The 21,458-nt window shown below is 55.4% G+C and overlaps 1 protein-coding gene across 2 annotated transcripts in view; it reads right to left on the bottom strand.

The window, feature by feature from the left end:
- PKNOX1 (PBX/knotted 1 homeobox 1) overlaps positions 1-21,458 on the bottom strand; it is a 61,090-nt gene that overhangs the window by 28,588 nt on the left and 11,044 nt on the right. The window contains exons 3-7 of one of the 2 annotated variants that reach the window (XM_082244952.1): positions 6,092-6,263; positions 5,846-6,010; positions 1,206-1,296; positions 1,018-1,115; positions 804-932 (exon numbers count right to left, since the gene is read on the bottom strand). In XM_082244952.1, the coding sequence (XP_082101078.1) occupies positions 804-932; positions 1,018-1,115; positions 1,206-1,296; positions 5,846-6,010; positions 6,092-6,263 (655 nt within the window). Of the gene's footprint in view, positions 1-803; positions 933-1,017; positions 1,297-5,845; positions 6,011-6,091; positions 6,264-21,458 lie in introns of both variants that reach the window. The other variant, XM_082244951.1, reaches the window with a different exon arrangement.

Here is a 21,458-nt window from a genome sequence, read left to right on the forward strand (position 1 = left end):
CTGGCTGTACCTGACCCTAGGCGGCAGTATAACCTGGCTGTTTCTGACCCTAGGTGGCAGTATAACCTGGCTGTTTCTGACCCTAGGTGGCAGTATAACCTGGCTGTTTCTGACCCTAGGCGGCAGTATAACCTGGCTGTTTCTGACCCTAGGCGGCAGTATAACCTGGCTGTTTCTGACCCTAGGTGGCAGTATAACCTGGCTGTTTCTGACCCTAGGTGGCAGTATAACCTGGCTGTTTCTGACCCTAGGTGGCAGTATAACCTGGCTGTTTCTGACCCTAGGCGGCAGTATAACCTGGCTGTTTCTGACCCTAGGCGGCAGTATAACCTGGCTGTTTCTGACCCTAGGTGGCAGTATAACCTGGCTGTTTCTGACCCTAGGTGGCAGTATAACATGCCTGTTTCTCACCCTAGGTGGCCGTATAACCTGGCTGTTTCTGACCCTAAGTGGCAGTATAACCTGGCTGTTTCTGACCCTAGGTGGCAGTATAACCTGGCTGTTTCTGACCCTAGGTGGCGGTATAACCTGGCTGTTTCTGACCCTAGGTGGCAGTATAACCTGGCTGTTTCTGACCCTAGGTGGCAGTTTAACCTGGCTGTTTCTGACCCTAGGTGGCAGTATAACCTGGCTGTTTCTGACCCTAGGTGGCAGTATAACCTGGCTGTTTCTGACCCTAGGTGGCAGTATAACCTGGCTGTACCTGAATTCCTGTATCCCTCAATGGGAGAGAAACAAATCATGACAAAGACACCTCTATAAATTAGTGAACCCCGATAGGAGGGGGTGTCCCCAGGACTCACCCCGATGTGCTGGAAGAGCCAGGACCTCATGACATTGGTAGCTTGTTTAGGGAGGACTCCGCGCTTGTTCTTCCCAGATCCGTCATCTGAGTGTAAAAGGCCCAAATCTTGGCTAAGCTGTAACTGTAACTGTGAGAGAGAGGGGAGTCAGGGGGAGGGAGGGAAAACACACAATGGGGGGGTGACTGCAGGGAGGACACAATAGGAGACTCACCTGGGAGTTCTGTATGCGGATGTTGGCGGGGGACAGGGCCTGGGCCACCACTTGTCCCTGCGGGGTGACAACTGTCACTGGCTGGTATACGGCACCCCCTAGAGGAAAGAAGGTGACATGGTACCATGAGAACGAGAACCATAGGATGACAACACATGTATATGGAAGACAATCGTTTCTGTGCATACCGGCCACTGTCGCCACGGCAACATTTCCTTGCTGGATAGCGGATGCCGGGACCACAATTCCTTGGGAACTGAGAGCTCCACTGAGCCCGCTCTGTGATGAGAGAAAAGAGGCCAATTCAGAGCAATGACAGAAAATACCAGAACTGGGGGGGGGGGGGGGGGCGTTATATATAGACAAAATACCTCAGGGTACAGCTGGGCTGGGCCTCAGGAGTCCTGGAGGTGGAGGGGGGGGTAATAGTAGAGGTATACTCTTGTACAGAGGGTACGGCTGTGTGAGGAGTCCTGCGGTGTACAGTATAAACCGTATTACATGTACTGGGGAGCTGGGTACAGCATTATTGTTTTTACCCATGGGGCAGAGTATGGCCCGGCTGGGTGCAGTATTACCTGTATGGGGGAGTACGGTCCGGCTGGGTGCAGTATTAACTGTATGGGGGAGTACGGTCCGGCTGGGTGCAGTATTACCTGTATGGAGGAGTACAGCCTGGCTGGGTGCAGTATTACCTGTACGGGGGAGCACGGCCCGGCTAGGTGAAGTATTACCTGTATGGGGGAGTACGGTCCGGCTGGGTGCAGTATTACCTGTATGGGGGAGTACGGTCCGGCTGGGTGCAGTATTACCTGTATGGGGGAGCACGGCCCGGCTGGGTGCAGTATTACCTGTATGGGGGAGCGCGGCCCGGCTGGGTGCAGTATTACCTGTATGGGGGAGCACGGCCCGGCTGGGTGCAGTATTACCTGTATGGGGGAGCACGGCCCGGCTGGGTGCAGTATTACCTGCATGGGGGAGTACGGCTCGGCTGGGTGCAGTATTACCTGTATGGGGGAGTACGGCCCAGCTGGGCGCAGTATTACCTGTATGGAGGAGGGGGGGGGGTGGAGGAGTACGGCCTGGCTGGGTTCAGTATTACCTGTATGGGGGAGTACGGCCCGGCAGGGTGCAGTATTACCTGTATGGGGGAGTACAGCCCGGCTGGGTGCAGTATTACCTGTATGGAGGGGGGGGGGGGGGGGAGTACGGCCCGGCTGGGTGCAGTATTACCTGCATGGGGGAGTATGGCCCGGCTGGGTGCTGTATTACCTGTATGGGGGAGTACAGCCCGGCTGGGTGCAGTATTACCTGTATGGAGGGGGGGGGTACGGCCCGGCTAGGTGTAGTATTACCTGTATGGGGGAGCACGGCCCGGCTGGTTGCAGTATTACCTGTATGGAGGAGGGGGGGGGGGGGGGGAGTACGGCCCGGCTGGGTGCAGTATTACCTGCATGGGGGAGTATGGCCCGGCTGGGTGCTGTATTACCTGTATGGGGGAGTACAGCCCGGCTGGGTGCAGTATTACCTGTATGGAGGGGGGGGGTACGGCCCGGCTAGGTGTAGTATTACCTGTATGGGGGAGCACGGCCCGGCTGGTTGCAGTATTACCTGTATGGAGGAGGGGGGGGGGAGGAGTACGGCCCTGCTGGGTTCAGTATTACCTGTGTGGGGGAGTACGGCCCGGCTGGGTGCAGTATTACCTGTATGGAGGAGGGGGGGGGGGGAAGAGTACGGCCTGGCTGGGTGCAGTATTACCTGTATGGAGGAGGGGGGGGGGAGGAGTACGGCCCTGCTGGGTTCAGTATTACCTGTGTGGGGGGAGTACGGCCCGGCTGGGTGCAGTATTACCTGTATGGAGGAGGGGGGGGGGGGAAGAGTACGGCCTGGCTGGGTGCAGTATTACCTGTATGGAGGAGGGGGGGGGGAGGAGTACGGCCTGGCTGGGTGCAGTATTACCTGTATGGAGGAGGGGGGGGGGAGGAGTACGGCCCGGCTGGGTGCAGTATTACCTGTATGGGGGAGTACGGCCCAGCTGGGCGCAGTATTACCTGAATGGAGGAGGGGGGGGGGGTGGAGGAGTACGGCCTGGCTGGGTGCAGTATTACCTGTATGGGGGAGTACGGCCCAGCTGGGCGCAGTATTACCTGAATGGAGGAGGGGGGGGGGGTGGAGGAGTATGGCCTGGCTGGGTGCAGTATTACCTGTATGGGGGAGTACGGCCCAGCTGGGCGCAGTATTACCTGTATGGATCATAAACAGGTGGGGGGTACTGCGCTTCTGGGTTGATAATAAATAAACTGTGCTTAGTGTATGTGCCTGTCACAATAAAAGAAGGGAACTAAACCATGTGTGGGTGAAATATATAAAGTAAATCCATGCTCATAGTAAAAAATCACAATGCTAAAATATTGATGCGACTCTCTAAAAATGATATAAAATCCACTTAATGTGCTGATAATGCTCTAGTGACAGATAAAGTGCTCATCCTTTGCGCTTTCTTTACTCAACAAATGTGAGTGGTTTTAACTTTATTTTAATAAAGCACCCGTTATCCATACATACTTGCACTATCTTGAGTATTTTGCTTTGAGATCCATTGTGACCGCTGGGAATCTGGAGAGGGAGAGGGAGCCAAGTCACCCGCAGCAGCCCAGATATCTGACCCCAGTGGAGCACGTTATAGGATTGGAGGAACCCCCTGGATTATTGATAAGGCTTTTACCCTTAGTCTTTAAGGTGAGCGGCTAGAACACTTAGAGGGGATAAGGAGAAGCACCCCACTACGTTTAGCACGGTGTTTGGTGAAGGAGTAGCACCTGTGGATAATTTCACCCCCCTGAACACTTACCTCAATTATTTGGACTTTATCTCACCCAGACCGTTGTATTTTTGTGAAGCACAGAGGACACTTTGATTTATTTATTTGTATGCACTTGAGCACTTTATCTGTCACTAGAGCATTATCAGCACATTAAGTGGATTTTATATAATTTTTAGAGAGTCGCATCAATATTTTAGCATTGTGATTTTTTACTATGAGCATGGATTTACTTTATATATTTCACCCACACATGGTTTAGTTCCCTTCTTTTATTGTGACAGGCACATACACTAAGCACAGTTTATTTATTATGAACCCAGAAGCGCAGTACCCCCCACCTGTTTATGAATCTGACACTGTATGGTTACCAGTTCTGGTACTAGCAGCATCTGGGACCTTCTTCACCCCGTTTAATCGTTCTCTCTAGACAGCGCAGGACTCACCACACCACTCCCATTACCTGTATGGAGGAGGGGGGGGGAGGAGTACGGCCTGGCTGGGTTCAGTATTACCTGTATTGGGGGGGGGGGGGGGGGGAGTACTGCCCAGCTGGGCGCAGTATTACCTGTATGGAGGAGGGGGGGGGGGGAGGAGTATGGTCCGGCAGGGTGTACCTGTATGGGGGAGTACGGTCCGGCAGGGTGTAGTATTACCTGTATGGGGGAGTACGGCCCGGCTGTGTGTAGTATTGCCTGTATGGGGGAGTACGGTCCGGCAGGGTGTACCTGTATGGGGGAGTACGGCCCGGCTGGGTGTAGTATTACCTGTATGGGGGAGGAGTACGGCCCGGCTGGGTGCAGTATTACCTGTATGGGGGAGCACAGCCCGGCTGGGTGCAGGATTACCTGTATGGGGGAAGTAAGGCCCGGCTGGGTGTAGTATTACCTGTATGGGGGAGGAGTACGGCCCGGCTGGGTGTAGTATTACCTGTATGGAGGAGTACGGCCCGGCTGGGTGCAGTATTGCCTGTATGGGGGAGTACGGTCCGGCAAGGTGTACCTGTATGGGGGAGGAGTACGGCCCGGCTGGGTGTAGTATTACCTGTATGGGGGAGTACGGCCCGGCTGGGTGCAGTATTGCCTGTATGGGGGAATAGGGCCCGGCTGGGTGCAGTATTGCCTGTATGGGGGAATAGGGCCCGGCTGGGTGCAGTATTACCTGTATGGGGGAGTACGGTCCGGGAAGGTGTACCTGTATGGGGGAGGAGTATGGCCCGGCTGGGTGCAGTATTACCTGTATGGGGGAGTACGGCCCGGCTGGGTGCAGTATTGCCTGTATGGGGGAATAGGGCCCGGCTGGGTGCAGTATTACCTGTATGGGGGAGTACGGCCCGGCTGGGTGCAGTATCGCCTGTATGGGGGAATAGGGCCCGGCTGGGTGCAGTATTGCCTGTATGGGGGAATAGGGCCCGGCTGGGTGCAGTATTACCTGTATGGGGGAGTACGGTCCGGGAAGGTGTACCTGTATGGGGGAGGAGTATGGCCCGGCTGGGTGCAGTATTACCTGTATGGGGGAGTACGGCCCGGCTGGGTGCAGTATTGCCTGTATGGGGGAATAGGGCCCGGCTGGGTGCAGTATTACCTGTATGGGGGAGTACGGCCCGGCTGGGTGCAGTATTGCCTGTATGGGGGAGTACGGCCCGGCAAGGTGTACCTGTATGGGGGAGTACGGCCCGGCTGGGTTCAGTATTACCTGTATGGGGGAGTACGGCCCGGCTGGGTGCAGTATTGCCTGTATGGGGGAGTACGGCCCGGCTGGGTGCAGTATTACCTGTATGGGGGAGTACGGCCCGGCTGGGTGCAGTATTACCTGTATGGGGGAGTACGGCCCGGCTGGGTGCAGTATTACCTGTATGGGGGAGTACGGCCTGGCTGGGTGCAGTATTACCTGTATGGGGGAGTACGGCCCCGCTGGGTGCAGTATTACCTGTATGGGGGAGTACGGCCCGGCTGGGTGCAGTATTACCTGTATGGGGGAGTACGGCCCGGCTGGGTGCAGTATTACCTGTATGGGGGAGTACGGCCCCGTTGGGTCTCCGCTCAGTAGTGTCTCGCTGTTCATCTTGGTCTTCAGACAGGCGATATATCGGCTACAAAAGTCTTTACAGAGTTCATTGACTTTCTCCAGCTCCAGGAGGTGAATGCGGAGAACCTGGATAGCCTTCACCATCTACACACACAGATATTACATGTACTATAATACACCTCCATCATTGTAATATCTCCCACAATTCAGTATTCAGCTACATACCAAGCTGTCCGTCTCCGGGTCATCCGAGAAGAAGTCCTTCCCCTCCTTGTGTTGTCTCCTGACAAACGTCTCAATGTCCAGATCAAAGCTGGCTGAGGTTGTTCCCTCCGAGCCCTGAGTGCAACCCTCACACTTCTCAAAGAGCAGAGCCAGGAGCGGGAAGAGGGGGTGTCTGCAAGAGAAGGGGGGAGGGACTACTGAGAAGGAGCGGGAAGAGGGGGTGTCTGCAAGAGAAGGGGGAGTAACTACTGAGGAGGAGAGATAAGAGGGGGTGTCTGCAAGAGAAGGGGGAGTGACTACTGAGGAGAGAGATAAGAGGGGGTGTCTGCAAGAGAAGGGGGAGGGACTACTGAGGAGAGAGATAAGAGGGGGTGTCTGCAAGAGAAGGGGGAGTGACTGCTGAGGAGGAGAGATAAGAGGGGGTGTCTGCAAGAGAAGGGGGAGGGACTACTGAGGAGGAGAGATAAGAGGGGGTGTCTGCAAGAGAAGGGGGAGTGACTACTGAGGAGGAGAGATAAGAGGGGGTGTCTGCAAGAGAAGGGGGAGTGACTACTGAGGAGGAGAGATAAGAGGGGGTGTCTGCAAGAGAAGGGGGGAGGGACTACTGAGGAGGAGAGATAAGAGGGGGTGTCTGCAAGAGAAGGGGGGAGGGACTACTGAGGAGGAGAGATAAGAGGGGGTGTCTGCAAGAGAAGGGGGAGTGACTACTGAGAAGGAGCGGGAAGAGGGGGTGTCTGCAAGAGAAGGGGGGAGGGACTACTGAGAAGGAGCGGGAAGAGGGGGTGTCTGCAAGAGAAGGGGGAGGGACTACTGAGGAGGAGAGATAAGAGGGGGTGTCTGCAAGAGAAGGGGGGAGGGACTACTGAGGAGGAGAGATAAGAGGGGGTGTCTGCAAGAGAAGGGGGGAGGGACTACTGAGGAGGAGAGATAAGAGGGGGTGTCTGCAAGAGAAGGGGGAGTGACTACTGAGAAGGAGCGGGAAGAGGGGGTGTCTGCAAGAGAAGGGGGAGTGTCTACTGAGGAGGAGAGATAAGAGGGGGTGTCTGCAAGAGAAGGGGGGAGTGTCTACTGAGGAGGAGAGATAAGAGGGGGTGTCTGCAAGAGAAGGGGGAGTGTCTACTGAGAAGGAGCGGGAAGAGGGGGTGTCTGCAAGAGAAGGGGGAGTGTCTACTGAGGAGGAGAGATAAGAGGGGGTGTCTGCAAGAGAAGGGGGAGTGTCTACTGAGGAGGAGAGATAAGAGGGGGTGTCTGCAAGAGAAGGGGGGAGGGACAACTGAGGAGGAGAGATAAGAGGGGGTGTCTGCAAGAGAAGGGGGAGTGACAACTGAGGAGGAGAGATAAGAGGGGGTGTCTGCAAGAGAAGGGGGAGTGACAACTGAGGAGGAGAGATAAGAGGGGGTGTCTGCAAGAGAAGGGGGAGTGACTACTGAGGAGAGAGATAAGAGGGGGTGTCTGCAAGAGAAGGGGGGAGGGACAACTGAGGAGGAGAGATAAGAGGGGGTGTCTGCAAGAGAAGGGGGGAGGGACAACTGAGGAGGAGAGATAAGAGGGGGTGTCTGCAAGAGAATGGGAAGTGACAACTGAGGAGGAGAGATAAGAGGGGGTGTCTGCAAGAGAAGGAGGGAGGGACTACTGAGGAGGAGAGATAAGAGGGGGTGTCTGCAAGAGAAGGGGGGAGGGACTACTGAGGAGAGAGATAAGAGGGGGTGTCTGCAAGAGAAGGGGGGAGGGACTACTGAGGAGAGAGATAAGAGGGGGTGTCTGCAAGAGAAGGGGGGAGGGACAACTGAGGAGGAGAGATAAGAGGGGGTGTCTGTAAGAGAAGGGGGAGTGACTACTGAGGAGGAGAGATAAGAGGGGGTGTCTGCAAGAGAAGGGGGGAGGGACTACTGAGGAGGAGAGATAAGAGGGGTGTCTGGGGGGGGGGTATAATACTGGGGTGATGAGGAGAGATAAGAGGGGTGTCTGGGGGGGGGGGGTATAATACTGGGGTGAGGAGGAGAGATAAGAGGGGTGTCTGGGGGGGGGGTATAATACCGGGGTGAGGAGGAGAGATAAGAGGGGTGTTTGGGGGGGGAGAGGTATAATACCGGGGTGAGGAGGAGAGATAAGAGGGGTGTCTGGGGGGGGGGGGGAGTTATAATACCGGGGTGAGGAGGAGAGATAAGAGGGGTGTCTGGGGGGGGGGGAGGTATAATACTGGGGTGAGGAGAGAGATAAGAGGGGTGTCTGGGGGAGGGGGAGGTATAATACCGGGGTGAGGAGGTTAGATAAGAGGGGTGTCTGGGGGGGGGGGAGGTATAATACCGGGGTGAGGAGGAGGAGAGATAAGAGGGGTGTCTGGGGGGGGGGGGGGGGAGGTATAATACCGAGTGAGAAGGAGAGAGAAGAGGGGTGTCTGGGGGGGGGGGGGAGGTATAATACCGGGGTGAGAAGGAGAGATAAGAGGGGTGTCTGGGGGGAGGGGGGGGTATAATACTGGGGTGAGGAGGAGAGATAAGAGGGGTGTCTGGGGGGAGGGGGGGGGGTATAATACCGGGGTGAGAAGGAGAGATAAGAGGGGTGTCTGGGGGGAGGGGGGGGTATAATACTGGGGTGAGGAGGAGAGATAAGAGGGGTGTCTGGGGGGAGGGGGGGGGGGTATAATACCGGGGTGAGAAGGAGAGATAAGAGGGGTGTCTGGGGGGAAGGGTATAATACCGGGGTGAGGAGGAGAGATAAGAGGGGTGTCTGGGGGGGGGGGGGGGAGTTATAATACCGGGGTGAGGAGGAGAGATAAGAGGGGTGTCTGGGGGGGGGGGAGGTATAATACTGGGGTGAGGAGAGAGATAAGAGGGGTGTCTGGGGGAGGGGGAGGTATAATACCGGGGTGAGGAGGTTAGATAAGAGGGGTGTCTGGGGGGGGGGGGAGGTATAATACCGGGGTGAGGAGGAGGAGAGATAAGAGGGGTGTCTGGGGGGGGGGGGGGGAGGTATAATACCGAGTGAGAAGGAGAGAGAAGAGGGGTGTCTGGGGAGGGGGGGGGGAGGTATAATACCGGGGTGAGAAGGAGAGATAAGAGGGGTGTCTGGGGGGAGGGGGGGGTATAATACTGGGGTGAGGAGGAGAGATAAGAGGGGTGTCTGGGGGGAGGGGGGGGGTATAATACCGGGGTGAGAAGGAGAGATAAGAGGGGTGTCTGGGGGGAGGGGGGGGTATAATACTGGGGTGAGGAGGAGAGATAAGAGGGGTGTCTGGGGGGAGGGGGGGGGGGGTATAATACCGGGGTGAGAAGGAGAGATAAGAGGGGTGTCTGGGGGGAAGGGTATAATACCGGGGTGAGGAGGAGAGATAAGATTTTTGGACTTCCCATAAATCCAGTGAGGGACACAGGAATTCGGAAGCAGTTGGGTTATACTGCCACCTACAGGAGGTCAGGGACATTGGCAGTGTAAGCCGGCCCCTGTAAAACCCCTCCCAGCATGCCTCAGTTTTTGTAAAAATCCAGTAGCAAAGTCAAAGGAAAGACAGAGGTGGGACTCCGAACACTTGAAGAAATAGGTTTTAGTAAATCTGGTTTTCTTTCCTGTACATTGGGGGGGGGGGACACATGGTGAAACAGTCGGTGGATGTCCAAAAGTGGGCCAACTGAGGAGTGGGCAACAACCAGCGAGAGATCCATAAGAAGGGACTGGGAACCGTCCACAACTCAGAACTACCTGAAGGACCAATGGCTGCATCTGAACCAGAAGAGGTGGAACCCACCGGTATAACAGGGAAAGCTGCCAATGACCAGGAAGAGGCCATCGAGGATCAACCTGCTGCTCAAGACCAGAAGAGAGGAGATCCTCACCGAGGGGAAGGAACTTCAGGACTAACTAACAAAACAGCCAAAAACATCAAAACTACCTGATTAGGAAGAAATGGACCAACAGCATGATAAGGTCCACAGAAAAGAGTCCATGACTACAGGTCCCAAGAGGAAACCTTGGACAAACACAGGTCCACAAGAGGAGACCAGCTAATCTACAAGCCGTACGCTCTCAACTCTGAGGATTTACAGAAGGAAGGTTCTAGAATAAAGGATGAATTTTCTTGGTCAAGCAACCAATCTCTCAGATGTGATATCCAAAGATACTTCACTGCCCAATATGGTGCAGCCATCAACCAAGCAACATGCATATTTACAGAGAATAGCGCACACATGCAAAAGAAATGACTATCAAATATAAAGGCAAAAAATGGGGGTTTGGTCCCACCATATGGCCATATCGTGCTCAAGCCCACCACTACGTCAAAGTACCCCATTATCAGTGGGTCCTACACTATCCATGTAAAGAAGGATGAATCAAACCTCTCACCATTGGAGATGCTTACTCCTTACTGGGAGAGATGTGCAACTGCATTATAAGGGACTCCTCCTATATCTGCTTGCTAGTGGACACTGATAGAGTACAGGTGTGGGAGGGTGGGTTGCTCAACCCCAGAAGTCTGGTCAGGAGAACCAGTAGAAGTCTCCTCAGAGGAAAAACCAGGAGAACCAGTAAGAGTCTTCTCAGAGGAAGACCAGGAGAACCATTAAGAGTCTTCTCAGAGGAAAACCAGGAGAACCAGTAAGAGTCTCCTCAGAGGAAGACCAGGAGAACCAGTAAGAGTCTCCACAGAGGAAGACCAGGAGAACCAGTAAGAGTCTCCTCAGAGGAAGACCAGGAGAACCAGTAAGAGTCTCCTCAGAGGAAGACCAGGAGAACCAGTAAGAGTCTCCTCAGAGGAAGACCAGGAGAACCAGTAAGAGTCTCCTAAGAGGAAGTCCAGGAGAACCAGTAAGAGTCTCCTCAGAGGAAGACCAGGAGAACCAGTAAGAGTCTTATCAGAGGAAAAACCAGGAGAACGAGTAAGAGTCTTCTCAGAGGAAGACCAGGAGAACCAGTAAGAGTCTCCTCAGAGGAAGACCAGGAGAACCAGTAAGAGTCTTCTCAGAGGAAGTCCAGGAGAACCAGTAAGAGTCTTCTCAGAGGAAAAACCAGGAGAACCAGTAAGAGTCTACTCAGAGGAAGACCAGGAGAACCAGTAAGAGTCTCCTCAGAGGAAGACCAAGAGAACCAGTAAGAGTCTCCTCAGAGGAAGACCAGGAGAACCAGTAAGAGTCTTCTCAGAGGAAGTTCAGGAGAACCAGTAAGAGTCTTCTCAGAGGAAGACCAGGAGAACCAGTAAGAGTCTCCACAGAGGAAGACCAGGAGAACCAGTAAGAGTCTCCTCAGAGGAAGACCAGGAGAACCAGTAAGAGTCTCCTCAGAGGAAGACCAGGAGAACCAGTAAGAGTCTCCTCAGAGGAAGACCAGGAGAACCAGTAAGAGTCTTATCAGAGGAAAAACCAGGAGAACGAGTAAGAGTCTTCTCAGAGGAAGACCAGGAGAACCAGTAAGAGTCTCCTCAGAGGAAGACCAAGAGAACCAGTAAGAGTCTCCTCAGAGGAAGACCAAGAGAACCAGTAAGAGTCTTCTCAGAGGAAGTCCAGGAGAACCAGTAAGAGTCTTCTCAGAGGAAAAACCAGGAGAACCAGTAAGAGTCTACTCAGAGGAAGACCAGGAGAACCAGTAAGAGTCTCCTCAGAGGAAGACCAAGAGAACCAGTAAGAGTCTCCTCAGAGGAAGACCAGGAGAACCAGTAAGAGTCTTCTCAGAGGAAGTTCAGGAGAACCAGTAAGAGTCTTCTCAGAGGAAGACCAGGAGAACCAGTAAGAGTCTTCTCAGAGGAAGTCCAGGAGAACCAGTAAGAGTCTTCTCAGAGGAAAAACCAGGAGAACGAGTAAGAGTCTTCTCAGAGGAAGTCCAGGAGAACCAGTAAGAGTCTTCTCAGAGGAAAAACCAGGAGAACCAGTAAGAGTCTTCTCAGAGGAAGTCCAGGAGAACCAGTAAGAGTCTTCTCAGAGGAAAAACCAGGAGAACCAGTAAGAGTCTACTCAGAGGAAGACCAGGAGAACCAGTAAGAGTCTCCTCAGAGGAAGACCAGGAGAACCATTAAGAGTCTTCTCAGAGGAAGTCCAGGAGAACCAGTAAGAGTCTCCTCAGAGGAAGACCAGGAGAACCAGTAAGAGTCTTCTCAGAGGAAGACCAGTAGAACCAGTAAGAGTCTTCTCAGAGGATGTCCAGGAGAACCAGTAAGAGTCTTCTTAGAGGAAGTCCAGGAGAACCAGTAAGAGTCTCCTCAGAGGAAAACCAGGAGAACCAGTAAGAGTCTCCTCAGAGGAAGACCAGGAGAACCAGTAAGAGTCTCCTAAGAGGAAGACCAGGAGAACCAGTAAGAGTCTCCTCAGAGGAAGACCAGGAGAACCAGTAAGAGTCTTCTCAGAGGAAAACCAAGAGAACCAGTAAGAGTCTCCTCAGAGGAAAACCAAGAGAACCAGTAAGAGTCTTCTCAGAGGAAGTCCAGGAGAACCAGTAAGAGTCTCCTCAGAGGAAAACCAGGAGAACCAGTAAGAGTCTTCTCAGAGGAAGTCCAGGAGAACCAGTAAGAGTCTTCTCAGAGGAAGTCCAGGAGAACCAGTAAGAGTCTTCTCAGAGGAAGACCAGGAGAACCAGTAAGAGTCTTGGGTGGAGGGTGTCATTGTGTGCCCAGTGATAAGGAAAGATTGAGGGACATACAATGTAAATCTGGCCTGGGGCAGTTTGTGTCCAGGGTGGGGGTAGGGACATACATGGGCAGTTTTCACCCAGTCTGGGGGGAGGGATATACAATGGGCAGCATGTAGACAGTGTGGGGGGAGGAACGTACAATGGGCAGTTTGTGTGGGGGTGGGGACATACAATGGGCGGTATGTAGACAGTGTGGGGGTAGGGACATACAATGGGCGGTATGTAGACAGTCTGGGGGTGGGGACGTACAATGGGGAGTTTGTAAGAAGTCTGGGGGTGGGGACATACAATGGGCGTATGTAGGCAGTGTGGGGGTAGGGACGTACAATGGGCGTATGTAGGCAGTGTGGGGGTAGGGACATACAATGGGCGTATGTAGGCAGTGTGGGGGTAGGGACATACAATGGGCGGTATGTAGACAGTGTGGGGGGAGGGACGTACAATGGGCAGTTTGTGTGGGGGTGGGGACATACAATGGGCGGTATGTAGGCAGTGTGGGGGGAGGGACATACAATGGGCGGTATGTAGGCAGTGTGGGGGGAGGGACATACAATGGGCGGTATGTAGACAGTGTGGGGGGAGGGACGTACAATGGGGAGTTTGTAAGAAGTCTGGGGGTGGGGACATACAATGGGCGGTATGTAGACAGTGTGGGGGTAGGGACATACAATGGGCGGTATGTAGACAGTGTGGGGGTGGGGACATACAATGGGCGGTATGTAGACAGTGTGGGGGGAGGGACGTACAATGGGGAGTTTGTAAGAAGTGTGGGGGTGGGGACATACAATGGGCGGTATGTAGACAGTGTGGGGGTAGGGACATACAATGGGCGGTATGTAGACAGTGTGGGGGTGGGGACGTACAATGGGCGGTATGTAGACAGTGTGGGGGTGGGGACATACAATGGGCGGTATGTAGACAGTGTGGGGGTGGGGACATACAATGGGCGGTATGTAGGCAGTGTGGGGGGAGGGACGTACAATGGGCGGTATGTAGACAGTGTGGGGGTGGGGACATACAATGGGCGGTATGTAGGCAGTGTGGGGGGAGGGACATACAATGGGCGGTATGTAGACAGTGTGGGGGTAGGGACATACAATGGGCGGTATGTAGGCAGTGTGGGGGGAGGGACGTACAATGGGCGGTATGTAGACAGTGTGGGGGTGGGGACGTACAATGGGCGGTATGTAGACAGTGTGGGGGGAGGGACGTACAAAGGGCGGTATGTAGACAGTGTGGGGGGAGGGACGTACAATGGGCGGTATGTAGACAGTGTGGGGGTGGGGACATACAATGGGCGGTATGTAGACAGTGTGGGGGTGGGGACGTACAATGGGCGGTATGTAGACAGTGTGGGGGGAGGGACGTACAAAGGGCGGTATGTAGACAGTGTGGGGGGAGGGACGTACAATGGGCGGTATGTAGACAGTGTGGGGGTGGGGACATACAATGGGCGGTATGTAGGCAGTGTGGGGGGAGGGACGTACAATGGGCGTATGTAGGCAGTGTGGGGGGAGGGACGTACAATGGGCGGTATGTAGGCAGTGTGGGGGTGGGGACATACAATGGGCGGTATGTAGACAGTGTGGGGGGAGGGACATACAATGGGCGGTATGTAGGCAGTGTGGGGGGAGGGACGTACAATGGGCGGTATGTAGACAGTGTGGGGGTGGGGACGTACAATGGGCGGTATGTAGACAGTGTGGGGGTGGGGACATACAATGGGCGGTATGTAGGCAGTGTGGGGGGAGGGACGTACAATGGGCGTATGTAGGCAGTGTGGGGGGAGGGACGTACAATGGGCGGTATGTAGGCAGTGTGGGGGTGGGGACATACAATGGGCGGTATGTAGACAGTGTGGGGGGAGGGACATACAATGGGCGGTATGTAGGCAGTGTGGGGGTGGGGACGTACAATGGGCGTATGTAGGCAGTGTGGGGGTGGGGACGTACAATGAGGAGTTTGTAAGAAGTGTGGGGGGAGGGACATACAATGGGCGGTATGTAGGCAGTGTGGGGGTGGGGACATACAATGGGCGGTATGTAGGCAGTGTGGGGGAGGGACATACAATGGGCGGTATGTAGACAGTGTGGGGGGAGGGACATACAATGGGCGGTATGTAGACAGTGTGGGGGGAGGGACATACAATGGGCGGTATGTAGACAGTGTGGGGTGGGGACATACAATGGGCGGTATGTAGACAGTGTGGGGGGAGGGACATACAATGGGCGGTATGTAGACAGTGTGGGGGTAGGGACATACAATGGGCGTATGTAGACAGTGTGGGGGTGGGGACATACAATGGGCGGTATGTAGGCAGTGTGGGGGGAGGGACATACAATGGGCGGTATGTAGGCAGTGTGGGGGGAGGGACATACAATGGGCGGTATGTAGGCAGTGTGGGGGTGGGGACGTACAATGAGGAGTTTGTAAGAAGTGTGGGGGGAGGGACATACAATGGGCGGTATGTAGGCAGTGTGGGGGTGGGGACATACAATGGGCGTATGTAGGCAGTGTGGGGGGAGGGACATACAATGGGCGGTATGTAGGCAGTGTGGGGGAGGGACATACAATGGGCGGTATGTAGGCAGTGTGGGGGTGGGGACATACAATGGGCGGTATGTAGACAGTGTGGGGGTGGGGACGTACAATGGGCGGTATGTAGACAGTGTGGGGGTAGGGACGTACAATGGGCGGTATGTAGACAGTGTGGGGGAGGGACATACAATGGGCGGTATGTAGGCAGTGTGGGGGTGGGGACATACAATGGGCGGTATGTAGGCAGTGTGGGGGTAGGGACATACAATGGGCGGTATGTAGACAGTGTGGGGGTAGGGACATACAATGGGCGGTATGTAGACAGTGTGGGGGAGGGACATACAATGGGCGGTATGTAGACAGTGTGGGGGGAGGGACATACAATGGGCGGTATGTAGGCAGTGTGGGGGGAGGGACATACAATGGGCGGTATGTAGACAGTGTGGGGGTGGGGACATACAATGGGCGGTATGTAGACAGTGTGGGGGGAGGGACGTACAATGGGGAGTTTGTAAGAAGTGTGGGGGGGAGGGACATACAATGGGCGGTATGTAGACAGTGTGGGGGGAGGGACATACAATGGGCGGTATGTAGACAGTGTGGGGGGAGGGACATACAATGGGCGGTATGTAGACAGTGTGGGGTGGGGACATACAATGGGCGGTATGTAGACAGTGTGGGGGTAGGGACATACAATGGGCGGTATGTAGACAGTGTGGGGGTGGGGACATACAATGGGCGGTATGTAGGCAGTGTGGGGGTGGGGACATACAATGGGCGGTATGTAGGCAGTGTGGGGGGAGGGACATACAATGGGCGGTATGTAGGCAGTGTGGGGGGAGGGACATACAATGGGCGGTATGTAGACAGTGTGGGGGGAGGGACATACAATGGGCGGTATGTAGGCAGTGTGGGGGGAGGGACATACAATGGGCGGTATGTAGGCAGTGTGGGGGGAGGGACATACAATGGGCGGTATGTAGACAGTGTGGGGGGAGGGACATACAATGGGCGGTATGTAGGCAGTGTGGGGGGAGGGACATACAATGGGCGGTATGTAGGCAGTGTGGGGGTGGGGACATACAATGGGCGGTATGTAGGCAGTGTGGGGGGAGGGACATACAATGGGCGGTATGTAGGCAGTGTGGGGGGAGGGACATACAATGGGCGGTATGTAGGCAGTGTGGGGGGAGGGACATACAATGGGCGGTATGTAGACAGTGTGGGGGGAGGGACATACAATGGGCGGTATGTAGACAGTGTGGGGGGAGGGACATACAATGGGCGGTATGTAGGCAGTGTGGGGGGAGGGACATACAATGGGCGGTATGTAGACAGTGTGGGGGTGGGGACGTACAATGGGCGGTATGTAGGCAGTGTGGGGGAGGGACATACAATGGGCGGTATGTAGGCAGTGTGGGGGTGGGGACATACAATGGGCGGTATGTAGACAGTGTGGGGGAGGGACGTACAATGGGCGTATGTAGGCAGTGTGGGGGTGGGGACATACAATGGGCGGTATGTAGGCAGTGTGGGGGTGGGGACATACAATGGGCGGTATGTAGACAGTGTGGGGGTGGGGACATACAATGGGCGGTATGTAGGCAGTGTGGGGGGAGGGACATACAATGGGCGGTATGTAGGCAGTGTGGGGGTGGGGACATACAATGGGCGGTATGTAGGCAGTGTGGGGGTGGGGACATACAATGGGCGGTATGTAGACAGTGTGGGGGGAGGGACATACAATGGGCGGTATGTAGGCAGTGTGGGGGGAGGGACATACAATGGGCGGTATGTAGACAGTGTGGGGGTGGGGACGTACAATGGGCGGTATGTAGGCAGTGTGGGGGGAGGGACATACAATGGGCGGTATGTAGGCAGTGTGGGGGGAGGGACATACAATGGGCGGTATGTAGACAGTGTGGGGGTGGGGACATACAATGGGCGGTATGTAGACAGTGTGGGGGGAGGGACATACAATGGGCGGTATGTAGGCAGTGTGGGGGGAGGGACATACAATGGGCGGTATGTAGACAGTGTGGGGGAGGGACATACAATGGGCGGTATGTAGGCAGTGTGGGGGTAGGGACATACAATGGGCGGTATGTAGGCAGTGTGGGGGGAGGGACATACAATGGGCGGTATGTAGACAGTGTGGGGGTGGGGACATACAATGGGCGGTATGTAGACAGTGTGGGGGTGGGGACATACAATGGGCGGTATGTAGGCAGTGTGGGGGTGGGGACATACAATGGGCGGTATGTAGGCAGTGTGGGGGTGGGGACATACAATGGGCGGTATGTAGGCAGTGTGGGGGTAGGGACATACAATGGGCGGTATGTAGGCAGTGTGGGGGGAGGGACATACAATGGGCGGTATGTAGGCAGTGTGGGGGGAGGGACATACAATGGGCGGTATGTAGACAGTGTGGGGGGAGGGACATACAATGGGCGGTATGTAGACAGTGTGGGGGAGGGACATACAATGGGCGGTATGTAGACAGTGTGGGGGGAGGGACATACAATGGGCGGTATGTAGACAGTGTGGGGGTGGGGGCATACAATGGGCGGTATGTAGACAGTGTGGGGGTGGGGACATACAATGGGCGGTATGTAGGCAGTGTGGGGGTGGGGACATACAATGGGCGGTATGTAGGCAGTGTGGGGGGAGGGACATACAATGGGCGGTATGTAGGCAGTGTGGGGGGAGGGACATACAATGGGCGGTATGTAGGCAGTGTGGGGGTGGGGACATACAATGGGCGGTATGTAGACAGTGTGGGGGGAGGGACATACAATGGGCGGTATGTAGACAGTGTGGGGGGAGGGACATACAATGGGCGGTATGTAGGCAGTGTGGGGGGAGGGACATACAATGGGCGGTATGTAGACAGTGTGGGGGTGGGGACATACAATGGGCGGTATGTAGGCAGTGTGGGGGTGGGGACATACAATGGGCGGTATGTAGACAGTGTGGGGGGAGGGACATACAATGGGCGGTATGTAGGCAGTGTGGGGGGAGGGACATACAATGGGCGGTATGTAGGCAGTGTGGGGGGAGGGACATACAATGGGCGGTATGTAGGCAGTGTGGGGGTGGGGACATACAATGGGCGGTATGTAGGCAGTGTGGGGGTGGGGACATACAATGGGCGGTATGTAGACAGTGTGGGGGGAGGGACATACAATGGGCGGTATGTAGACAGTGTGGGGGGAGGGACATACAATGGGCGGTATGTAGGCAGTGTGGGGGGAGGGACATACAATGGGCGGTATGTAGGCAGTGTGGGGGTGGGGACATACAATGGGCGGTATGTAGACAGTGTGGGGGTGGGGACATACAATGGGCGGTATGTAGGCAGTGTGGGGGTAGGGACATACAATGGGCGGTATGTAGACAGTGTGGGGGGAGGGACATACAATGGGCGGTATGTAGACAGTGTGGGGGTGGGGACATACAATGGGCGGTATGTAGACAGTGTGGGGGTAGGGACATACAATGGGCGGTATGTAGACAGTGTGGGGGGAGGGACATACAATGGGCGGTATGTAGACAGTGTGGGGGGAGGGACATACAATGGGCGGTATGTAGGCAGTGTGGGGGGAGGGACGTACAATGGGCGGTATGTAGGCAGTGTGGGGGGAGGGACATACAATGGGCGGTATGTAGGCAGTGTGGGGGTGGGGACATACAATGGGCGGTATGTAGGCAGTGTGGGGGTGGGGACATACAATGGGCGGTATGTAGGCAGTGTGGGGGTGGGGACATACAATGGGCGGTATGTAGACAGTGTGGGGGGAGGGACATACAATGGGCGGTATGTAGGCAGTGTGGGGGTGGGGACATACAATGGGCGGTATGTAGACAGTGTGGGGGTGGGGACATACAATGGGCGGTATGTAGACAGTGTGGGGGTAGGGACATACAATGGGCGTATGTAGACAGTGTGGGGGGTGGGGACATACAATGGGCGGTATGTAGACAGTGTGGGGGAGGGACATACAATGGGCGGTATGTAGGCAGTGTGGGGGGAGGGACGTACAATGGGCGGTATGTAGACAGTGTGGGGGTGGGGACATACAATGGGCGGTATGTAGGCAGTGTGGGGGTGGGGACATACAATGGGCGGTATGTAGACAGTGTGGGGGTGGGGACATACAATGGGCGGTATGTAGACAGTGTGGGGGTGGGGACATACAATGGGCGGTATGTAGGCAGTGTGGGGGTAGGGACATACAATGGGCGGTATGTAGACAGTGTGGGGGAGGGACATACAATGGGCGGTATGTAGACAGTGTGGGGGAGGGACATACAATGGGCGGTATGTAGGCAGTGTGGGGGGAGGGACATACAATGGGCGGTATGTAGACAGTGTGGGGGGAGGGACATACAATGGGCAGTATGTAGGCAGTGTGGGGGTGGGGACATACAATGAGCGGTATGTAGACAGTGTGGGGGGAGGGACATACAATGGGCGGTATGTAGACAGTGTGGGGGGAGGGACATACAATGGGCGGTATGTAGACAGTGTGGGGGAGGGACGTACAATGGGCGGTATGTAGACAGTGTGGGGGTGGGGACATACAATGGGCGGTATGTAGGCAGTGTGGGGGAGGGACATACAATGGGCGGTATGTAGACAGTGTGGGGGTGGGGACATACAATGGGCGGTATGTAGACAGTGTGGGGGGAGGGACATACAATGGGCGGTATGTAGGCAGTGTGGGGGAGGGACATACAATGGGCGGTATGTAGACAGTGTGGGGGTGGGGACATACAATGGGCGGTATGTAGGCAGTGTGGGGGGAGGGACATACAATGGGCGGTATGTAGACAGTGTGGGGGTGGGGACATACAATGGGCGGTATGTAGGCAGTGTGGGGGTGGGGACATACAATGGGCGGTATGTAGACAGTGTGGGGGAGGGACATACAATGGGCGGTATGTAGGCAGTGTGGGGGAGGGACATACAATGGGCGGTATGTAGACAGTGTGGGGGTGGGGACATACAATGGGCAGTATGTAGGCAGTGTGGGGGAGGGACATACAATGGGCGTATGTAGGCAGTGTGGGGGTGGGGACATACAATGGGCGGTATGTAGACAGTGTGGGGTGGGGACATACAATGGGCGGTATGTAGGCAGTGTGGGGGGAGGGACATACAATGGGCGGTATGTAGGCAGTGTGGGGGGAGGGACATACAATGGGCGGTATGTAGACAGTGTGGGGGGAGGGACATACAATGGGCGGTATGTAGACAGTGTGGGGGGAGGGACATACAATGGGCGGTATGTAGACAGTGTGGGGGTAGGGACATACAATGGGCGGTATGTAGACAGTGTGGGGGTGGGGACGTACAATGGGCGGTATGTAGACAGTGTGGGGGTGGGGACATACAATGGGCGGTATGTAGACAGTGTGGGGGTGGGGACATACAATGGGCAGTATGTAGGCAGTGTGGGGGGAGGGACATACAATGGGCGGTATGTAGACAGTGTGGGGGTGGGGACATACAATGGGCGGTATGTAGGCAGTGTGGGGGTGGGGACATACAATGGGCGGTATGTAGGCAGTGTGGGGGTGGGGACGTACAATGGGCGGTATGTAGGCAGTGTGGGGGGAGGGACATACAATGGGCGGTATGTAGACAGTGTGGGGGTGGGGACGTACAATGGGCGGTATGTAGACAGTGTGGGGGGAGGGACATACAATGGGCGGTATGTAGACAGTGTGGGGGTGGGGACATACAATGGGCGGTATGTAGACAGTGTGGGGGTGGGGACATACAATGGGCGGTATGTAGACAGTGTGGGGGAGGGACATACAATGGGCGGTATGTAGACAGTGTGGGGGGAGGGACATACAATGGGCGGTATGTAGGCAGTGTGGGGGAGGGACATACAATGGGCGGTATGTAGACAGTGTGGGGGGAGGGACATACAATGGGCGGTATGTAGGCAGTGTGGGGGGAGGGACATACAATGGGCGGTATGTAGACAGTGTGGGGGTGGGGACATACAATGGGCGGTATGTAGACAGTGTGGGGGTGGGGACATACAATGGGCGGTATGTAGACAGTGTGGGGGGAGGGACATACAATGGGCGGTATGTAGGCAGTGTGGGGGAGGGACATACAATGGGCGGTATGTAGACAGTGTGGGGGTAGGGACATACAATGGGCGGTATGTAGACAGTGTGGGGGGAGGGACATACA

The sequence above is a fragment of the Pelophylax lessonae genome (genome assembly GCF_965119305.1).
Source record: "Pelophylax lessonae genome assembly, chromosome: 2".
In the NCBI taxonomy this organism is placed as follows: Eukaryota; Metazoa; Chordata; class Amphibia; order Anura; family Ranidae; genus Pelophylax; species Pelophylax lessonae.